Here is a 23,227-nt window from a genome sequence, read left to right on the forward strand (position 1 = left end):
GAGGGCCCTGCCTGTAAGCTGACTGTCTAAGGAGGATCTTACATTTGGTCGTTCGTTCTTTCAAAAACAATGTTCAATGAAAAACAGCCTTAAAAAATAAAAAGGCTCTGGGGACCCCCCCTCCCTCCAGAAAACGTGAACAAGATTTTTCACCAACATTTTCATTCTGTTTGGAATGTTCCAGTTTTTCAAATTTTTTTTTTTTTTTAGCCTTTAAAGCCAAACCTGTGTTGTTTTGTCAATGCGCCGCCTACCCAGGCTGTCTCCTCTCCCATTTGTCACTGGAAAGCGGGAGGAGAATGAGAAAAGGGGAGAGGAAGGATTTGAAGTTTGCATTTTTTACTGGAAAACAAACTTTTCCATGGAGGGGGGAAAAAACAACACCCCCCCCCAAACAAAAGAAAAGTAAAAGTTTTCTGCAAACCCCCTTGGCTCCCCAGTTTCCTACAACGCGGATCAAAGAGTGTCTGATCCAAAGCTAATGGGAACCTTTCCAGTGGACTTTAGATCAGGCCCGTGGGGTTTGCCCTCTGAGGGCTGAGAAAAGTCAGGTTGGCTCTAGTTTTTCCCCATACCTGCCCTGGGAGATCCAGGCCAGCGGGACCCATACCCTGAGCTGTGTGAGAGAGAGGGACGAGATGGGCAAGGCGCTCTCAGTCATATGATATGATAAACCAGATAAGCAGTACGGGGGCTTCCCCTAGAGGGTGCAGTCCCCACTGTTCACCCCACCCCAGCACAGTGCCTCCCTCTGACACCATGGAGGTGCAGTGAGCTCAATCCGGATCAGACTCACATGGCCGCAAGCCAGTTCTTACAGTGGGATCTCTGCAGACCCCACATCATTGGTGTATCAATGGTAGCTGGGGCCCTAGGGTTTGATGGCCCTCTGAGACTGACTTCCCCCCCTTGCCCCATAGGGCTAGACAAGGGGGGGCTGAGTGCCAACACTGCATGCAAGACCGTCTCTGCCCATCAAGCTTACAGTCCGCGATGGATGGACCACATGGTTCCAACCTAATGGGTTGAAGCTGCCCCAGCCCCTGTGCAGCCCGAGGTCCCTGCCCTCAGCAAAAGGCGTGTGGGGGGGATCCCCAACCCCTGCATGCCCCTGAACCCAGCTGCCCGGCTGTATCCCGGCTCATGGCAGGGGAGGGAAGGAGAATTGGGACCTGATCCAAAGCCTGCTGAAGTCAGGGGGAAAAAGCTGCCCGTGACATTATTGGGGTTTGGATCACGTCCTTGGGTTGTGGCTAACCTGGGTCAACCAGCGACACCCGATCCCAAGGAGGTGGCACCGTAACCTCGAGGCTGCAGCAGTAGCTGGATGGGAGCGCAGCCGCTGTTTTGTGGTGCGCGGGCACTGGGGGAAGGATCCCGCCCCACCCCAGCCCTCTGTCTCTCCCTGCACTAAGTCCAGCTCCTCACAGCTTGGCATGATGGGTAGGACCCAGCCCATCGCAAGCAGGGCTGGGCCTTCGTGCGCCAACAGGCGTCCTGGCACCAAACTCGCTGGTCTTACGTCGTCCAATCAGGGGCCGGAAGCCAAGTCCGCCGTGCTAGAGACGTAACGTTTGCGGTGGCTGGTCCTGGACCGTGGCACAAGCTGCCCCGGGAACAACGGCCCATCCCAAACCTCCCCACCTTCCACTCCAAGTGCCAGGCGTGTTATCTTTGACCAGCCTTCACGCCCATCGACACAGAGCAACGCATGTATTAAAAAAAACCCCGACCAACTCCGCTGCCCATGCGTCACGGCCACTACGGGAGGGGTGTCAGTTGCATGGCTTAATACACAACTGGGAGGCGCTCGGATACTCGGGTGAGGAGCCCGGTCTAAGAACAGAACTTCAGAATTGGCTAGTTCAATCCAGGGACCACCTGGAGGGGCACGCTACGAGCACCGGCGCAGGCCCCAATCGGAAACTGGGAAAAAACCAATCCACTGAGCAATCGTGAACGGACATTTGTCAAAGAAAACAGCCACCACCACAATGACAACCAAACAACACAACACACACACACACACACTCTCTCTCTCTCTCACACACAATCGGTTTGTGGACTAATTTCCCCATCCGTAGAACAGTCGTCTGCAATGAGTCACGTGACCAGCTTTAATGCTACCCGTAGCAAACAGCTAGTTCCAGCCAGTATCATTCTGAACCTACCACCCTAGTGCAGAGCTGGGGCCGAGAGTGGATGGGAAGGGGGCGGGGGGGGGGGGGGGGGGGGGGGGGGGGGGGGGGCGCGCGGACACAGGATGTTTATACAAAGCGGCAGAGAGACCACATATATTCAGGGAGGGGGACTGGGCTGTAATACATCCATTCATCAATAGCTGCCTGAAGAATCATGCCGATGATTCAATCAGACAAGCCGGGGGCGGGGTGGGGGGGGTGTCTTGACCTCTGGTTTATTGTAGGGGGGGAAGGGTGCAAAGGGCGGGGGAGGGAGGTGGCAAAGTCTGAAGTCGGGGGAAGCCAATGAGGATTTCTCCTCTCCCGCCTCTTCCTTTATTGATTTATTGCCTTTTTAAAAGCAAGAAACAAAATCCCCACCCCGTGGTGCTGCTGCTAATTTATGGCGGCTACCCGGAAGAAGGGAAACAGGCCGGGGGCGGAGGGGGGTATTGTTAAACCGCAGCTACTGAAATGGTGCTGAGCTGCAGCCGCTGTCAGCAACAGAGATTATTGATACGGTGGTAGCGCCTTGAGGCCGTAAGAGATCAGGGCCCCATGGCTGCGCATGCGCAGAGCACGGGGCAGTCCCTGCCCCAAAGACCTTACAGTCTAGACAGACAAGAGAGAGGAAACATTTTACAGACGGGGAAGGGAGATTAAGTGACTTGCTCAAGGTCACACAGGGAGACGGTGGCGGAGCTGGAAATGACGTCTGGATCTCCTGAGACCCAGCTCAGTGTTTTAACCTTACGGGTCAGATTTTCAAAAGAACGTGCTTTGTTCGTTTAAAAATCTGGTCACTTATTCTGGTCCCTAACCAGGAGCCGAGGGCTTCTGGGGTATGTCTACCCGGCCAAAACAGACCCGTGGCAGCGAGTCTCAGAGCCTGGGTGAACTGACTTGGGCACGCAGGGCTAAAAATAGCAGTGTAGACGTCCAGGGTGTGGCTGGAGCTCAGGCTCTGAAACCTGGTGATGAGGGAGGGTCTCAGAAGAACCCAGGCTATTCTGAACCCTCGTGAACAGCAGCCAGCCCGCAACCCAAGTCCCTAGCTCCCGTGTTCCCACCCTTACGCCCACCATAGCCCTGCCCCTACTTGGGCGAGGCAGCAGTTCTCAGCGCGAGGCTGAATGGGACAGGTCACACCTCTTAGTTCAGGCTGTCTGCGGACTCAGGCAGACGTTCCCGTGTCAGATACACTCAGGTCCCCTTTTCAACTCTTAAGATTGCTAGCAATGTTAAGGCTGGCTGCTTGGTGCTCACATGGCTCAGGGTCAAACTGATCCCCGTACATGGGCCTGGGAAGGAATTTTCCGCAGGTCAAACTGGCAATGACCGTGAGGATTTTTTGCCTTCCTCTGCAGCATAGGGGTGCGGGTCACTTGCCGGGATTATCGGGGCACATCTCACTTAATCGTTTCCCTATTCTCTCCCTGTGGCACCTCACAGTCTAGTCTCCTGGGAGCTGTAATATTTTGCCCTAATTCCCGTTGCTGGGCCTGTGGGCAGGTGCTGGCAGCCAGGGCTACACAAGAGGTCAGACTAGATGATCTGCTGGGCCCCTGCTGCCTCGAAGGCTGAGATTTTGGATCTCATCACGTGCCTCTGGGAGCCCGGGGCCCTAGGCAAGGACCTGTAGTCCCTACACTTGAATCCGGCCCTGTCCATTCGCTGCTCATGCCCGCCACAGGGACTGCACCAGAGCAGAAAGAGTTCACCCAAGCAGTCACAGACCGACAAGGAAAAGGTGCTAGGCCTGAAACGTCTGCCTCATCTTCTCACCCCCGAGCTCCCCAGCCCTCACTCTGATCCCTGGGCAGTTAACCCGGAACAGGCCTCTGCCACTTGAGCTGAAGGTCTCAACGTGTTTGGTGGGAGCAGCTTACGGTGGCTGTCTGCCACTGATCAGCCCCAGCCACGCTTAGCCTGCGCATTGCATGAAAGGGGGAGGGATAGCTCAGTGGTTTGAGCATTGGCCTGCTAAACCCAGGGTTGTGAGTTCAATCCTTGAGGGGGCTATTTAGGGAACTGGGGTTAAAAAAAAAAAAAAACTGTCTGGGGATCTGTACTGCTTTGAGCAGGGGGTTGGACTAGATCAGTGGTCCCCAACGTGGTGCCCGTGGGTGCCAGGGCATCTATGTGCGCCTGCATACTGTCTTGCGAACGAGCAGCTGCCGAAATGCCGCCAAGAAGCAGTGTCATCCAGAGGCGTTGCCGCTAAAATGCTGCCGATTTTTGGCAGCATTTCAGGGGCGACGCCTCTGGATGACGCTGCTTCTCGGCAGCACTTCGGCAGCAACGCCTATTGATGTTGACGCTTCTCGGCGGCATTTCGGCAGATGCTCATCCGCCAGCCACAGTCCTCGGTGGCTCGTCGTCCGGCGCCCGCCAGACGAAAAAGGTTGGGGACCACCGGACTTTAGATGATCTCCTGAGGTCCCTTCCAACCCTGATATTCTATGATAATTGTTCTTTGCTGACCGTGCACAAGCAATGCTGTGTTGAGTCTGCCAGCACCTGCATGAGGTTTCACCTGGGAGTTTATAATCGATGTGCCGTCCCAATAGAAAATCCGGTGGCTTTTTTCCTCCAATAAGGCTAAACGCATTTCCCCAGGACCTGGGTGCGATTTCTGAGGAGGGCAAGGCCAAGCGCGAGCAGATCCAAGCGTGTCAAACACACGGGTCTCGTGTTCAGTCTGTACCTTGTCATCCTCCGCTGCAGCCTTGCGAGGGAATTCCAAGAGGCGTGAATTTGTCCTGCAGGTTCAACGCTCATGCTCAGACCGGCCACCTACCCTCCAGGAATACCGCTGCCATGTAAACTCAGCCTGCCCCCCTGCTGTTCACCACCTCGCATTGTTCTCCACTATATTCTGCTGACACACCCGTGCAATCTGCTTTCGGCATCCTCCTCCTGGTAGTTTTGGCAGGCAGCGTGGTTGAGTGGTGAGGGCATGGGGCTGGGAGTTGGAACGGCTGAATTCTGTTCCTGGCTCAGCTGAGGCCTGTGGGTGACCTTCTGGAAAGTCTGTGCCTCAGTTTCCCCCCCCCGGCCCTTCTGGAAAACGGCAACAGCGATGCTCTTTCAGGAGCTTTGACAGCCACCGATGAAGAGCGTTACATAAAGTATTAATTACTACAGGATGAAATCAGGCCCTGTCTTCCTAACTGACTCTTGGCCAGATGGACAAGCCCCGTTGTTTAGAGGCCTCCTATGCTCCCCAAAACCTTCCCTCCGACCATGGGAAATTAGCTTCCGAGAACAGCTTTCCAAGGTTCCTGCACACAGTAATATCCTCCACGAATCCCAGCCGCTCAGCTCCGGAGGGTGACCTTTCCTGCCTTGGAAGCATGTTGATTTCAGCCCCGCGTTCACTGGGGCTCCTCCCTTCCCTCCCCCAGTCGAGGAGAGCCCACACCTTGCCGGCCGCATTGTTTGTGGAAGCGCCGGGGGCTGGGAGAGGACCCAGAGGATGGAATAAGTAAACTTGGGAAAGCGCCTGGCCGATTCTTTCCCCCCCGCCCCGTTTCCTAGATGCTGCCTGCTTGACAAAAGGCCCCACGCAAGCAGCAGCACCATCTGCTTTCCTTGGGAACCCGAGCCCTCCACTGAGGCAAACAGCCAGCCCCTCGGCCATTGTAAACACAGCTGCAGAGTTGTTTTTGCATCTCTGAATCGGCTGGCTGGAAATCGCCTCCCTGACCCATGGCCTGGGAGATGGGGACCAGCTTCTCCCGCTCAACATGTCTCCGTCCTGCCACCATCCCCCTCAAGGGGGAAGGTTTGAAGCCAGCTGGGATCAGCCTTCCCCCCACCCCACCGACGAGCCCCAGTCTCCCCCGACCCAAAAACCTTACAAGCTCTAGTTCTATTTCGGGCCCCCATGAGCTGGTCTATTGTTTTCCACTCCCACTTGCCCGGTCTTATCCCTGCAAGATATTATCCCAAACCCAGGGGCACGTGTGAGTTCCTGGCTATCCTTACACTGCATGCTACAGCCAGGCAGCACTGCGCGGTGAATTCAGATCCTCCTGCTCCAACGGCACAGGCTGAGCTACTCTCTGTAACCCGTGAGCGGCTCAGGGGCCTAAGACACACACACTGACAGTTCAGATTCCATCCAGTAGAGGCCAGCGGCGCATCCTGACACGGGCGACTTCAGTGCAGGTCACCAGCCCCTCAGCACTGAGTCACACGTGCCGGCGGCGACATTCTCATGACGTGTCTCGGAGCTGGTTTGCACAGGCCTCTCCGTATGTGCCGCAAGATTTCCTGCTCCGCTTTCCCAGCCCATACAGGACGGGCCGGTGCACTGTCTTTCCCAGTGACGCCTCTCCTTGATCCCCTTCCCCTTCCCCATATGCTCCCTGCTGATCCTCTCTCCTACACCAATAGCAGTTTCATATTTACACAAATGTCTTGGAAGTCCCTCACTACCCCAAAACCAGAAATAATGGCTTGATGTCCTGAGGAAAACTAGATTTTCTTCCCACAAGGCTGTACCCAAACGCTCTGCTCGGTGTTCTGGCTCAGATGTGTGGGGAAGTTATGCTAGGGCCAATTTCACCCCTCAAGGGTTGTTCTGCAGCGTAGATGGGGCTCAAGGGGTTTATGCTCATATATGGTCACTGCATGTTTTGGTGTAGTATAGAAGCAATCCTATTGATTTCTACGGGCCCGACCCTCAGCTGGTATATATTGGTCAGGTCAGCAGAACTAAGCTAATTCATACTGGCTGAGGATCTGGTCCAGCCAGAGTGGAGCCTCGCTGCACGGGCCTGTATTTCACCCCTGTGCAGAGATCTACTCTGCTGAAGCAGGGCCAAATTTAGGTTTTGGCAAAAACTAAAACTGCTGGGATTCTGCTGCTGTGACGCTTTAAGGGCTGGAGAAATGTTCCCACTTTTTTTTTATTTTTGTTTAACAAATTTAAAGGCCAGCGGAAGCAGTTTTAAACAACCCAAACGCAGCAGGGCCGGGCTCCCGCAAAAGGAGCCAGAACAAGAAAGCCACTCAAAACTGATAAGCAAAGTGAAAGTGGCTCGTCTCTTTCCACTGTCCACGCTAAGAAATGCAGGAAGTGAACAAGCCAACCGGCATAAACAGCGAAAATGGCTCAAACTCTGTCAGATTTAATCATCCAAGGTGTTTTTGTATCAAAGAAAGGAATTAAATATATATATATTTCTAACTTGACAGCGCCCCTTTAATGTCACAGGCCTAGATATGGCAAAAGTGACGAGCAATTTGGGGTGCCTGACTTGAGACACCGTCAATGGACCTCATTTTGAGAGAGTGGCCAGTTCGGCACTTCTGAAAAAGGAGGCGCGAAAAAAATCTCTAGTCGCTTTTGAAAATATCGGCCCGGATTTTTCGTCCGCTCCACGGCGTTTGCCACGGAGCCGCTTTGCTGGGTTGACTCTGTTCATTGCTATTGCTCGGTGTGGATGCACCAGCTCCCTGCTCCCAAGCCAAAGGCATGTTTGAAAAGCCTGAAGGAGCGGCTGGAAATTGTGGATTCTACCTACGGAGTGAAGCTGCACGGGAGGAAAGGGGGATTCTTGCAGCCGCTTATCAATCCTGGTAGCAAAGTTTCTGATGCAGCATCACATCCGCTCAACAATATGAAGAGATGCACAGCGGGAGAGATGGGCAGAAGAGACAATGGAAGCAAATTACTGCTCAGTGACCAAATCAAGGATGCTGCATCCGTGCACAGCAGGCAAGGGTCTCTGTTACAACGGGGCGGGAAATAAGGAAACAAACCCCATTTAAGAAGGGAGAGGCGCTTGCCCAGAAGCAGGGATGGGGGGGATATCAAGCTGAGAATGAATGGTCGTATGTAGGTCTTTGGCAAACCGAGACCCAAAGGATGAAAAGTCAAGAAAGCAAAGCCACTGGAACGAGGGGCCCAATCCTGCTCCACTGAAGTCAGTGGGGACAGAGGTGCAACCCATTTCAGTGCAGCAGGATTGATCCCCATGTGCAGAGAGGTTCATGTTCATGATTTAGTTGAGGATTGGTCCTGCTTTGAGCAGGGGGTGGGACTAGACCTCCTGAGGTCTCTTCCAACCTGGATATTCTATGATTAGGCCGGCGAGAGCTTTCACCTTGCGGCAATAATATTAAGCAAGAAAATAAAATTTGGGGCTCATGGAGCTCTGAATCTCACCTGAGGTGGCGAGGGGAGAGGGAACACACATGCGCATTAGTGCAAGCTCGCCAGGACAATACAGCAGGGCTCACCTCGCTTCTGCATAAAGCTGAAGAGGTCGTCCAGGAATTCTTTCCTCTTGGGATCGCCATCCAGCTCGTACAACTGTGCACAGAGAAGGGAGAGAAGAGATGACTCGCAAGGCACCCGGGGTGGGAGAACATGACAAACACCCGCCCGCCAGTGCATCCCCCGTAGGGAGGGGCCCGGAGAGCCTGGCTCTGCAGTGCCCAGCCCGCCCCGTGTCAGAGGAAGTTAAACACGCTGGATGGCACTTGGCCTAGTAGGTAGGAAACACGACAGATCGTTTATTATGAGAGCGCCACTGCCGGGTCAGCTGGTGAGCAGAGGCAGTGGTGAAACGGGGGAGGCTGCATGAAGCAGAGTCCTGAAACGCAGCCAGGTCGCTGTCTCACCCACCCGGTTTCCTTTAGCTTCTAGGTTTTCCAGCTACGCGACGAGAGTTATAAACGCTGCTCCCTTTCTAGGCACAGCCGCAGCGCAGCGTGCGATACTTGCTGGTTTTAAACCATTCGCATGGCTGTGGTTTGGAGTGGTGATTAGAAGGGGGAAGAGGAGATAGCAGGTGAGCAGACGCTTCTTTACATGCATCTCCACCACGTGGCCCAGTGGTTACGCTATTTGTTATGGCTTGGAAAACTCACAGACCGTAAGGTTAGAAGGGACCACGGTGATCATCTGGGCTGACCTCCTGCACATGGCAGGTCACAGAACCTCACCCACCCACTCCTGAAATAGACCCCTAACCTCTGCTGAGTTACTGACGTCCTCAAATCATGGTTTAAAGACTTGAAGTTACAGATAATCCACCAGTTACAGTAGTTTAAACCTGCAAGTGACCCGTGCCCTACGCTGCAGGGGAAGGCGAAAACCCCCACAGGGTCTCAGCCAATCTGACATGGGGGAAAATTCCTTCCCAACCTCAAACACAGTGATCAGTTAGACCCTGAACATGTGGGAAAGACCCACCAAACTCGCTATGTGACCGTGGTCAAGTCACTTAGCCTCTCTGTGCCTCAGATCACAATCTGTAAAATGGGGATAACGGTTCCCATAATGCCCCACTTCACAGGAGGGCTGGGAGATTGGGAGGGGCTCCAATGCTATCGTCACGGGGACCATAGATAACTCCCAGGATAGTGCCATCAGATTGGTCCATTCTGGCAACATCAGGTTACTGCTCCAAGAGACTCCCAGAAACCTCATTGGGGGGGGGGGTATCCCCAGCTGTGTGTTAGGAGCTGATAATGTACGAGCGGCAGCACAGCCCCTGGCCTAACGAGCTTGACGTCTAAGCCAGGCTGAGTGTGGGGTACATTGGTACACCGTGGGGTCTGCTTGGGACGGTAGCACTCCTTTGGGCTGGATCTGCGGCTGGAGCATCATGGAGTTAGGTGCCCAAATGACAAGGGAAGCCAGTTCAGGAGTCGGGCGCCTGACTACCGTAGGGATTTGAAATCCCCAACCGTAAGCAGGGGCTTAGCTTCAGGAATGGGAGCAGGATCGGGGCCACAGCACTCAGTCCCACACGCGATCACGTCCTTCTTTGGAAGGAGGCGAAAGCCATTCTGCTGCCCGGCGGGCGGTGTGGGCCATCGCCGGTTGCAGGAGCCCTGGCAGCCATTGGCATTTTGCTGCTTGCTGGCAGAGCTGATCTACATGAACAGCTGAAGCACCGGTGGCATGACCCCTGCTCTCTGCAATGAACATGCTCTCCGAGCACACACTTTGCATGGCTTAGGTGACGAGCAGCAACGTTTCCTCCAAGAACAGGCAGCAAGCACGTCACGCCCCGCAGCTGCGTTGCGGCTTTAAAGAGGCTGAAAGACGGTAGGTTAACTGGAAAGGGTTCCAGATCGTTTGCAGTTAGCAAAGCAAGCCCTGGGCAAACACCTTTAAGCGTATGCAGCACTGTTGGTCAGAGGGTATTAGAGAGGGGGAGGCAATCTCTTATTGGACCGACTTCTGTGGGGGAGACAGAGACGTCTGTGAGCCGACACCTGCAAAAGAGCTCTGTGGAGCGCGAAAGCTTGTCTCTCTCCCCAACAGGCGTTGGTCCTATAAAAGAGATTCCCCCTCCCACCTTGTCTCTCTAATCCCTTTAATGGCAAACACTCCAGATTACTATGTGACGATCCCAATTACCAAGATAGGGGACAGAAATTAATATATCCAGACTGTAAGCTCTTTGGGGCACGGAGCATCTTATGTTAGATGCACGTACAGCTCCCTGCACAATGGAGCCCTGATCCCCAACTGGGGCAGCCGGGCGCTACCGCAGTACATCTAACAGCAGCAGCAATTAGAACAGCAGCTGTTTGCATGGCAAAGCTCCACTGATGAGGTCCCACGGATAAGGGTGCATTCAGCGACCCAGCCAGGCTAGTTAGTATGGATGATCCTTTGTTAAGCTGGGCACTAGAATCTCCTTTTCTTTATCAATACACCGCAGCAGTGCTCTAAAGCCGTCAAGGGAGGGGTGCACTGACACAGCACAGAGATTCATCCCCTTTCAAAGCCGTTTCCTTCATGGTTCATGCAAGCGCTTCTCAGCAGCTGTTTGCAGGAAGGGAAGCCTGCGAGCCGGTCGAGGGAACGCAGCGAATCTTCGGGGCACGTAACGCTCATTAGCTGCAGAGTGCGTGGGTGTCAGAGTCCTGTCTCAACTATTAATATCGCCTCCCCCTCTCCCCGCGCAGCAAGAGTGTCAGTCACTTAGAACAGCTGGTGGGACCTTTGCCCCTCTGTCCGTTTCTAACACGACCCCAAAAGCCTGCTACGTTAAATGAAACTGAGTCGCCGCCTCCGTCAGAGATTGAAAAAGTCACCGTAAAACCACAGCCCCAGAGCTCCCGAGCCGGATCCCTTTCCGTTATTTGTAAAGCGTCGCTGGCCTTCTGAGCGCAGCATGCAAGACACAATGACCTGGGCCCAGAGAGTCTCGAAGAGATTTTGGGACCTAATTCCCATTGAGGATCTGGGCTCTGGGCCCGCCCCAAAGAGCTTCAACTACCAAGACAGGGCAATAAAGAGGCCCCCAAGTGCATAATGCAGAGTAGCTGTAGCCCTGTTGGTCCCAGGACATTAGAGAGACAAGCTGGGTGAGGGAATCTCTTTTATTGGACAGAAGCTGGTCCAATAAACGCCATTATCTCACTCACTTTGTGTTTCTGTTAGTGTATAAAGGGCAGGGCTCATCACTTCGTTCTGTGTGCAGACAGCGCCTAGCACCGTGGGGTCCTGGTTCACGACTGGGCTCCCAGGCATGACCCACAATCCAAATACCAACAGGGACTGTAACGCACGCTAACTGAATGCGTCTTGCATCCTCCACTAGCGGATACTGGTCTCCTGCCGCTACCAGCTATTGGAGTTACTCCTTGAGCTCAAGCGGGAGACCTGCTCTCTTTTACTGCTGCGGGTTCCAGGTTTGAATCCCACTGGTAACCTGTAGGTTGACCCCAGGACTCCCATGGCCCAGGCCAGTCCCCTAGCCACGGACCATCCTTCCTCAGGTGTCACACAAACGGCAGCTTGCCTGGCACTAAAGCCTTCACCTCGCCCCGAAGGCAGCAGCTCAGCATTAACTTGGACTGTCTTGGCTGGTGCAGGTTTTTCCATCAGCCCCTTCATGATACAGGAATGTTGCTTTGCCTGCAGCACTCCACTGCGGTGCCCCATATTTTGTCAAAGAGCATCCCAATGGGATCACCGGGGCTTTTAGCATCCGCAAGCCCCCCCCCCCCTTTTATAAATTGGATCCGGTCTAGAGAAGCTACCGACCTTATTTACAAAGCATCTTAAAGCCAACACCTCCCGCGATAGTGAATTTCAGTCTCGATGAGACCGTAGGGACAGAAGCCCCTTCCCCTCCTTTCTGCAAAGGGATCCTTTGAAGCAAGACGCCTTCTTCCCACCCCACATCCAAGCCTTACACAATACAAGGCGCTAATGCTATTGTAAACCAGACAAGATTAATGAAGCAAGGCACAGGGGCATTACATGCTGCAAGAAGTCTTAGCAATACACAACTGGGGGATGTTTTTATAAGCCGTGACAGGAAGATCTATGCAAGGCTTCTAATGCAACCTCTCTGTGGGCTTCAATTTATACTTGCACCAGCTTTTCTCCTAGGACCACACCCATGGTTTGACAGCAGAGCACATTCCAGATGTGATTGATGAGAGCAGGCCTTGCCGGCCTGGGGAGGAAAAGAATTGAAAGCCACGTTAAATTCTTAACCGCCTTTTGGAAGTTGGATCCCAATGCTGGTTAGAGTTTTTGCACGCCAGACGCATAGCCGATTAATAATCGTTATTGCCACACATCCGTCAGAGGAACTGAGTAAAGGGCAAGCATGTGTGAAATACAGCGAAGGCTGCTTCACAGGCTAAAGAGAGAAACAACCGCTGCGCTCGCCTACAGCCAGTGCGTCACCCACCAGCGTCTCAGGTCCTCCTTTAACGACTGGTCCGCATGTGCTCCAATGTCAGAATGGAAACGCTCTACAACACGGGCAGGGAGACAATGGAGTGAACTCCCCGAGGAACTAAGGACCACCCCACCCCACCTTCCATTCCAAGTGGAAGGTGAATTTCTTTGACCGGCCTTCCCTACCAAACGTAAGCCACAGGGTGGCCTAGCTAGCGGGTGGAGCAGGACCTTGCCTGGTGATTGTGGTGGCACTTTGGGGAGTGACAAGCGTAGATCCGGGAATCAGGCACCGGTCCAAGGGTGAAGCTGGAGTCAGGATCAAGGGGCCAAGACTAAGCTCGGAACTGGAGTCAGAAGCCAAACCTAAGCTGAAGGATGAGCTGGAGCCAGGAGTCAGAAACCAAGACGGAGCAGAGAGGTTGGGGGTGCAGCAGGAACTGGGCTGGGAGCAAGGACTGGAGCAGGAAGCGGAAGTGAGAGCAGCTGCGGGCACGTTACGCCTTGAGCAGGCTGTATGCTGCCACGTTAGGCTCACGAAGCAAACCGCTGGCTCCCCAGCCCCGTCAGGAAACGCAACCGTTGGGAGGGAGCTCAGTGGGTCCAGGTGAGCTTGCTGAGTTGCCTAGCAACCAGGCTGAGAGCCAGCGGAACACACAGCAAAAAAAAGCCAACCCTACGAAAACAAGATACTCCACTGCACGCGCTTCTCTCCCGAGGGAGTGGAGGAGAAAACGAGCCACTTGGGACAGATGTGAGTCACGCCGTGTAACGCGTGCCTGGAAGGTGCTCAGATACGGCGGCCATGAGCGCGGGTTAAGAACCGACGCGGAACAGAAACGAAACCCCCGGAGAACAACAGCAGGACTGCTCCGAAAGTACAACTTGGCTGCTGTGGAAAATTTCATCCAAACCTAATTCTCCCCCCCCCTGTTTTCACCGAAGGTTCTGACTTTTCATTGAAATAGAAAAAGTGGAAATATTTTGGCTTCGGGGCGTTCATTTTTAATTTGTGGGGGGGGGGGAAGCAGACACACGTTTCAGGAAAAAAAAAAGTTTATTTATAGTTGAAATCCCAGAAGAGTTCCAATGGACAAGACTGTGATCAGCTTAGGTAACAGCTTACTACTGCCGCTAGCTAGGAACCAGCCTGCTGCACCGTTAATAGCCTTATTCCATTAATCCCTCTCTCAGTCGATCCCTCTTTTCACCTCCGGCATTCTGTCAGTTTAGCGCTTTAGGGTGAGGACTGTGTCTGCGCTCCCTGGGTCAGATGCCACATGGCCCTCGACGCTACAGGCACACGTTAAATAATACGGAGAATCCAGAGATGCAATGGACGAGAGACCAGTAGTCACGTTTAATGGCTCTAAGCCGGTTGCACGGCAGAAGGGCTGGGGCGTGGGCTGCACATCTGGCAGGGCAGCAGATTCGGTCAGGGTAGCTCGGTAGGGTATGTTAATGGGCATGGGGGATGCGGCTTTGAATACAACCGCAGAAACACAGGACCTGATCTGCCAAGGTCTGGAGCGTCCCCTGGGAGGTGCTCTGCTCCCTCAGCGCCAGCCAGGAGACTAACTCCTTATAGGATCAGACCAGGGGCTGGCAGGATCAGGTCCAGGTCTGGCATGGAAGGGAGGAGCTGGGAAGAGCAGCAGCCCCACCAGAAACCAACACAGGACATCAGGGTCCAACAAACTTTTGAGGGGAGGGGGAAGAACCCAGAATTCCTGTGTTATTTCTCCTCCCCCAAAATACATCTCCCCCTACCCAGTCCAGGGTACAGATTCAGGTGCTGCAGCTCCCCACCCCCCTGCAGTGCTGACACATATGCCCCGGTCACCCCACAGGCTGGGAGCCCAGTGCCAGGCGATGCAGTCCCTAAGCAGCCCGGGTTTTGCCGAATCCCACGCCGCGTCAAGCGCCTCTCGCTTTTCTCAATGACCATTTTGATCAACTGCCAGCGGAGCCGAGGCCTCGGGGGCTGCTGCAGGCCTATAAATATTAGCAGGTATCTCAGCAGGGCACGTACCGCGGGGCCGCGGACTGCGCCTTGGCGGATTAGCACATTAACCGTGTAACCGATATGCCGGGCCCCAAGCTACAGCTTGGCTGCCTGGGATGATTCCTCTTTGGAGAGGCGTCTGGAGCTGCTTAAGAAGCCATGTGGGTTGTCAGGGCAAAGGGTCTTAACCCAAGGTCTGCGAAAGCAGGTCTGCAAAGGAGCTGCCTTGTCCCCTACCCTGACTGACAAGGGAGAGAGGGGGGAAGGGCACAGGGTTTTCTGTCTGTCTTTGGTACCACCATGGCCCCCGTTATCTCAATAATCAAGAGATAGCCAGAGCTGTGGGAGGCTGTGTGGCCTAGTGCACAGTGCACGCGCCTGGGAAACACAAGACCTAGCTTCTATTCTTCACTCTGCCCCTGATCTGTTGTGTGTACTTGGCCATGTCCCTTCCCCGCTCTGTTCCTCAGTTTCCCCTCCCACTCTTTGTCTGTTTAGACTGGACGCACTTTGGGGCAAGGACTCTCTCTTACTACGTGTGTGCCCATCACAAAAGGGCCTCTAGGATGGTGATTGTGAAATGCTCAGGGAGGTTAAGAGAGGCTACAAAAACAGAATACCCACTAATAATGGGGGATTTCAACTACTGTACCCCCATATTGACTGGGTACATGTCACCTCAAGATGGGACGCAGAAGTAGAATTTCTAGACTCCACTGATGATTGCTTCTTGGAGCTGCTTGTCCTGGAACCCCACTTAGGGGGAGGCAATTCTTGATTTAGTCTTATGTGGAGCACAGGATCTGGTCCACGAGGTGAATAGAGCTGAACTGCTCAGAAACAGCGACCACAATGGAATTAAATGTAACATCCTTGTAGGGGAGGAAATACCAAAAAAACCCACCCCAGCAGCATTTAACTTCCAAAGGGGAACTACACCAAAATGAGGAAGCTAGCTAAATGGAAATTAAAAGGAACAGGCACGAGGGTGAAACGCCTGCAAACTGCATGGAAACCATTTAGAAACACCATACTAAAGGCTCAAACTAAATGTATGCCCCAAATAAACAAAAATCAGTAAGAGGACCCCAAAAAGTGCCACCGTGGCTAAACGGCCCAGTAAAGAAGGCAGCAGCGAGAAGCAAAAAGGCATCCTTTAAAAATTGCAAGGCTGATCCTACAGCGGAAAACCGAAAGGAGCATAAACGCTGGCAAGGCAAGTAGAATTAGCCAGGCCAAAAAAAAAGAATTTGAAGAGCAACTAGCAGAAGACACAAAAACGAACCGCAAAATTTGGTTTTAAGTAGTATTTCTCGAGGGTGTCGACAAGCCCGTGAATAGAGGGTACTTGGACTTTCAGAAAGCCTCTGACCAGGACTCACAACAAAGGCTCCTAAGCTAAGTAGGCCGTCCAGAGATAAGAAGGTCCTCTCATAGATCAGTAACTAAACAATAGGAAACAAAGGGTAAGAATAAACATCCAGTTTTCACAATGGAAAGAAGTAAATAGTGGGGTCTCCCAAGGATCTGGATTAGGACAGGGACTGTTCTGCTTAGAAGAGGGATGACTGAGGAGGGATACGATAGAGCTTCTGTAAAATCATGAAGGGTTTGGAGAAAGAGAATAGAGAAGTGATATTTAGCCTATCACACAAGAACCAGGGGTCACCTAATGAAATGAATAGGTAGCAGGTTTAAAACAAACATAAGGAAGTATCTCTTCACACAATGCACAGTCAACCTGTGGAACTCGTTGCCAGGGGATATTGTGAAGGCCAAAAATAGAACTGGCTTCAAAAAAGAATTTGGTAAGTTCACGAAGGATAGGTCTAGCAATGGCTGTTAGCCAAGATGGCCAGGGACGCTGCCCCATGCTCTGGGGGTCCCTAAACCTCTGACTGACGGAAGCTAGGACTGGACGACAGGGGGTGGATTGCTCGATAATTGCTCTGTTCTGTTCATTCCCTCTGAAGCATCTGGCACTGGCCACTGTTGGAAGACAGGATACTGGGCTAGATGGACTATTGGTCTCACTCTGTGTGGCCGTTCTTATGACTATAATATAAATAAGAAGAAGTCTGGTGGCACCTTAAAGACTAACAGATTTATTTGGGCATCAGCTTTCGTGGGTAAAAACCTCACTTCTTCAGATGCAATCAGTTGCAGCTGAAGAAGTGAGGTTTTTACCCACGAAAGCTGATGCCCAAATAAATCTGTTAGTCTTTAAGGTGCCACCGGACTCGTTGTTGTTTTTGTAGATACAGACTAACACGGCTACCCCCGATACATAAATAATAAGAGTTCATCTGACCCCCATGCCTGTGGTACCTAAGCACTTCTCAGACTTTAAGCACCCACCTAGGAGGTGGGGCTATTATTGCCATTGCAGAGATGGGCAAACCAAGGCACAGGAAGGCTAAGTGACTTGCCCAAGGTCCCACAGGGAGTCTGTGGCAGAGCAGGGACTTGAAGCCAGGGCGCTGATCCTTTGAACGACAAACTCCCGCCTCCCCCAGAGTCATTTGGCCCTGGCTGGCAGGGAAGGCTGCCCGCTAAAAGTGGGCTTGATAAGTAAGGGAAAAGTGCAGAGGGCAACATCACGGTTTCTGAAGCCTGGCATTTCTCTCTGCGAAGTCAGGCCTCCGGAGCAGGGTGACCTATCGAAGAGATCAGTGGGACCGCACCGATAACCAGGGGTGTTAAAAGAAAGCCATAAAACCCGCAGCTCCCTGGGAAGTCCGTTAAAGGCTCAGCCACCCTCTGTGCAATGGATGCAGGCAAAGGTCAGAAGCTGCCTTTATCACCAACACCAGTTGCGAGCCCAGACTGCTTTCAAGTCGCCTCCCTCCCCCACTCCAAGCCTCGCTGGCCCAGGGCTCGGGAGGGAAGGGCAGCAATCCCAGAGAAGCTGCAAAGGAGACTGGGATCCAGCAATTATATGTTGGGGGTGGGGGTAGCCCAGAATTCCTGTATCGGGGGGATGAATTCCGGGAACAGAGCTTGGGTTTCTCTGGCTGGGGAAGGGAGGCTCCGGATTGGCATGTGAGGGGGACAGTGGACGGGGCGTGGGTATCGGTGGCAGCAGGAATGCAATAGACATGGCTCCGGGGGGCCCAGCAGTGCAGGTAATGCCTGACCCAGCTGAGGAATCTTGGGCCCCGGCCAATGAAGAGTCCAGGAGACTTCAGGGTCTTTCCCAGCAGCCCCTGCCCGAGACGCTGGTCCTGTGCAGTGCTGAGCGCCCTCCACTCCTCGGGGGATCAGGCCCTGAGCCAGAGAGAGGCAGTGGAGGGTGTCCCTTAGCTGAATTCAGTTCTCCACCGAGACACTGCCAAACAGCTGTAGCTGCTCCAGGGGGGCACCAGAAGCCCCTCCTGGGAACAGCAGAGCTGTCGATGAGCTGAATTAAGTGTGGGGGGGTATTTCTTTAACAGCTCTCCTTACCCCTGGCCTTCCCCAGCTGTCGCACACTAGGGGACCGGATACAGCTATAGAAGTGTGAAAAGGGATCATTGTAGGGCCAGGGGATCTCAGGGCTCGCAGGTGGGTGAATAAATTAGGAAAGGGCTTCTATCGATTAGGCAGATTAACGGAGAGGCTCAGACTCACAGGCTTGGTGCTGTGCCCACCCGGAGTGTGAATTTCCGGCTGGCACCAGCTCCCTGAACTCAGCACCACCCTGCAGCGCAGTCCTCCCCAGAAACACCCTGGTTCATTCCCTTGCCCATGTACCGCACAGACGCGAAGGCCTAAAAGCCAGTAACGGAGAGCAAGGATGATCCAGGGTTGGTAGCACCAGCATGGAATTTGGGAATGCTGGGTTCAAATCCCAGCTCTGCCACAGACTTCCTCCATGACCTTGGGCAAGTCACTTTGCCTCTCTCTGCCTCAGTTCCCCGTCTGTACAATGGGAAGAACGGCACTGCCCTGCCTCAGAGAGGTGCGTTCTGAGGATAAATACATGAAAGAGGGTGAGGTGCTCAGATGCTATGTTAACAATACCACCATAGTTAAAGCGGTAGAACTTCGTGGCACTGAAGCAGTTATAAAAGGTGCTTTTCCCAGTACAGCTCTTCCTACACAGAAAGGGAATAAGCTATGCTAGTATATAAGGCACTCTGATGCCAGCTGAAGTGTGTCCACACTGGGAGCTTGTTCCGGGATAACTATATTGATTAAAAGACAAAAATGAGAAAAATCTATCCCCTATTTGACATAGTTATACTGGTCCAATCCCACGGTACAGACCAGGCCTCAGAGTTACACCCACTTCACATTGCAGAGCAGTGTAAAGGGGTCTGAGAACCAGGCCTGGAGTTTTTAGGAGGCACGGGATGTTGTGGAGGGGCTTCCCCGGCGCTGTTGGAGACCGATAACCCAGCACAATAACTCTCCCTTCACACCCACTCAGTCACTCCTGCTTCGACTCATGCCATTATCACAGCAGCCCAGCGGGTCTGATTTCAATGCTTCAATTCCTAAAGGCTCATCTTCCCCGCTCTACGCTGGCTTTCAAGTTCCCCTCCATTGCCCCGCTACTGGAATTGTTACTGACACCATATTGCTTTCTTGTAAAGAAAGCTCCTCGGGGAATTCACCCCCACGCCTCCTGCCCCTGTTGTGAACATGTGGCCGCTTCCGCACCATGGCCAGTTAATTCAGTTCCTTCTCTCCTGTAAAACACGTCACCGGGGAGTGGAAAATAGACCGGCCAGATGCTAACTGCATGAGGCCAGCAGGCGCTGAGTGCCAAGAGTGGAGCAGCTTGGTGGACCTTAGAATCCCGTTTCCAAAGGAGATAGGGACCAGAATTAGGCCCCTATGCAAGATTACATGCAGGTGAAGTGTGATCCTATCAGACTCTTTCCTTATAACAGGATTCACCTGTCATCAGATTTCATCACCAGAACCCATGTCTCCTGACACCCGGTGCCTTGTCCGCTAGACTTCACTGCCTTCCATAGTAGCCGCTTTGCTCCTCTGTGTCTCCGAGGAGAGTCTATCTCGTGATTAAAACTACGCTGAATGCTGCAGCCCAATGGCAGGCCTCCCCAATGCCACCCCAAAGGGTCCGCATGCCTGCATCAGACCAGAACCTACCCCCCGCTCCCCATGGCGCACGTAGAAAATCTCAGACCTCCATCTAAGAAGAGATTGACTCACCACAGACTCACTCTACCTCCGATTGCAAAATCAAACATGAAATTGTCATGGGGTTGTGGACAATGTCTGGAAAACCACTAACCAGCTTCCCACCAAGTGCCCGTATCGCCTGCATGAACATGTGCCTCTCCCTCGCTTCACACAAAGGAGAGGTTTTGAGAATGGGAATTAAGAGGCAGGATCCTTTTAGGCAGAGCCTGCTGTTTAAATACAAATGAGCGAAGGAAGGAAAGGTAGCTTAATTGGTGGGGGTGGGTGGGTGGGGGGTTTAAAATGTCACAGTCCTCTGCCGGATGGAATTGCAAAGAGAAAGCTGCATTAAGCAAAAAAGTTCCTTGCGTTTTCTTTGGGGGAACAGGAAATGCACACACTTGGGCAGTAAGGTCAGTATAAAACAACCCACAGGGGGCTGCTCGCAGAGACCTGAAGCTAAAATCTGACCAATTCTGATATTCTTCATCAGAAATAGACACTTGCTCTTCCTCACAGCCATGGACTTCAAAAGCCTGGCAAACAATGCGAAAGGTCAGCCAGAAAAAAGAAATCACCTGGAAGGTGAATAATAAAATAGCTAACTGCAGCCAATCAGGAGGTGCTCATTTGCATGTGCAGTCTGATTGGCTGAAAACAAACGTTCAGGTATCTTATCTAAAGCCACTAGTACAATATTAGCCAATCAGGCTGTGCAATTTCTCTCTTCTACATAATCAAACAGAATGGAAGTTTTTTTTCCAGCTTATGGGGAAAATGTACATCTCGTGGGATGAAAAAGTAAACTCAGATGGGCAACAAGGTCCCCTCCCTGTAATCTGGATATTGTACCCCAGTGCTGGTCTCTCATAAGAGTTAGCTATTAAATAATTATAATTGTCTTCCAGTCCACAGAACAATAGTGCTCAGCTACAGACCTCAATTTCAGTCCATATATATGTAAATAGTTACAGTACCTCCCTTTAGCTATCCAAATAGTGTGGCTATCTGGTAAAACCAATGAAAATAAACAGTTTGAATTCCTATAGCATCTTTTTGGACATTACTGAATTAAGCTTCACAACCGTTCGAGATAGGTATTATCTGCACTTTATGGATGGAAAACTGAGACTCAGAGGGTAAGGCTCAAATATTCAACAGCGGCCTCTAAATTTGTGTCTCAGTTTCAGATGCCCATGTTTAGACACCCAGAGCCTGATTTTCACAAGGGCCGAGCACCCACCCCTCCATCTGAAGGCGATGGGAGCTGCAGGTGCTCGGCGACTCTGAAACATCAAGCCCCGAGGGATCTAAGAACCCAAGAACTGTGAGTCAGTGACAGTCATAGAAAGAACCCAGGCATCCTGACTCAGTGTCCTGGGCATTAGCCACAACAACACCCTTCCCCTCTTCATGCTGTGCTGGCGTCTAGTGCCCAACAGTTCCACATGCCCAACGGCCAAGGGGGCACTCACCGGCCAGTGCACTCCCTCGTGGCCAGGCATGGTGAAGCAGCCTCTTCCGCTCTGGTGCCCCGTTCGACGGTCCCTCCGAGCCCGTGGTGCTTTGCCCTTTCTCACCGCTCAGCCCTCCAGCCAGGCCGCTTATAATCCCCACCCCTTCCGGGGTAATGGAGAGTCCAATGGAACAGCAGTCTAGTGACCTTACCCCAGGCCTTCAGCCCCACGCTGGACTCGACAGTCCTTGTCACTCCTTGCATGGGGGGGGGGGTGTTTACATCCCCTTCCTTGGGGGTCAGCTGGGGACCCCAGCCCTTCCTCTACTCCGGACTGTGGTCCAGGGACCCCGTATTGAGAAGCTAAGGGCTGCTTCCCTGGGCCACTGGCTCCTTCCTCTGCCTCCAGGCCTCTTTGGCAGAGCGACTCCCTCCAGTGCGCTCTCTCTGGAGGGTCTGGCTCCTTGTGAGTCTTCCTGCCAGTTTGTGGCTGATACAGTGGCTGGGGTCAGATAGCTGGCCTGTCAGATAACACATGATCAAACCGCTCAGAGTGTGTGTGTGTGTGTGTCGGGAGGGGGGGTGGGCAGATCAATGAATGGTCGCATTGTTTTCCCCTCCACTCAGGGTTGCCATGAGGCTGGTAACACATAGCGGGAATACAGGCAGACAATGCACCGTGTCCAGCCCAGAGGGAAGGGGTGGGATAGCATGGTACCAGCGTGGCACTTGGGAGACCTGCTACTGACTCCCTGCGTGACCTTGGGCAACTCCCTTAGTGTCTCTGGGTCACGGGTCTCCATCGGTGCAGAATGGCAAATATTTGTGTGAAAGAAGGAACTGACTTGATGGGATGTACAGGCCACACTTTAAGGATGGCTTAGAAAGGGTTAATACGAGGACTACTGACACTGCATTGATGAGCCGACAGAGGGAGAACAGATGCTAGAAGCAGGAGTAGTAGGTGGCATAGATGGTTATAAGCAATCTATTGACCTGGGGGACCCTAACAATTGATTAACCATTTGTTAAAACATCTGTTTATGGCTTATTTCCCCGTTACAAAACGTACCCATTCTATAAAACGTGACCCTCTCTCACTCCCCCTTATTCAAGAACATTCAGATACGCGCTGTGAATTCATGAAAACAGCTGCAAATCCAGGAAGTTGCGTTATTTCTATTTATTTATTTCCGATTTTACCAGAGAGAATTATTCAGCCACAGAGACAGTATCCTGTTTGAAACATCTTTCGGACACATCCAGTCCGGGAGCAGAGCTAACACCATATGGTCTAGCCACCCAATGGCACAGCCGGAGTGAAGACCGAATAGCCGAAGCAAAAGGTTCGCGAGCAGGGTTACCAGGTGTCCGGTTTTCGACTGGAACACCTGGTCGAATAGGGACCCTGGCGTCCGTTAAAAATCCGGTTGGCGCAGGGCTGGCAGGCTCCCTACCCGGCTCCATGCAGCTCCCTGGAAGCAGCAACATGGGTCTTGGCTCCTAGGTGCAGGCGTGGCCACGGGGGCTCCGCACGCTGCCCCTACCCCGAGCACTGGCTCCGCAGCTCCCGTTGGCTGGGAACCGTGGCCAATGGGAGCTGCAGGGGTGGCGCCTGCGGGCGGAGGCAGCGTGCAGAGCCACAGGGCGGTGCCTCTGCCTAGGAGCCAAGGGACTTGTCGCCGCTTCCATGGAGCACCCCCAAAGTAAGCGCTGCCTGGAGCCCGCACCCCTTACCCCCCCCCACCCCAATCTTCTGCCCCAGACCTGAGCTCCCCCCC

General features: G+C 53.0%; 1 protein-coding gene across 1 annotated transcript in view; it reads right to left on the reverse strand.

Annotated features, from left to right (window-relative positions):
* ARID3A (AT-rich interaction domain 3A) overlaps positions 1–23,227 on the reverse strand; it is an 86,961-nt gene that overhangs the window by 6,451 nt on the left and 57,283 nt on the right. Inside the window, exon 4 of the mRNA XM_024204385.3 lies at positions 8,433–8,505. Coding sequence (XP_024060153.2) covers positions 8,433–8,505 — 73 coding nt within the window. The remainder of the gene's footprint in view (positions 1–8,432; positions 8,506–23,227) is intronic.

Source organism: Terrapene carolina, unplaced genomic scaffold (genome assembly GCF_002925995.2).
Source record: "Terrapene carolina triunguis isolate 2854851 unplaced genomic scaffold, T_m_triunguis-2.0 Scaffold194, whole genome shotgun sequence".
NCBI classification, from domain to species: Eukaryota; Metazoa; Chordata; order Testudines; family Emydidae; genus Terrapene; species Terrapene triunguis.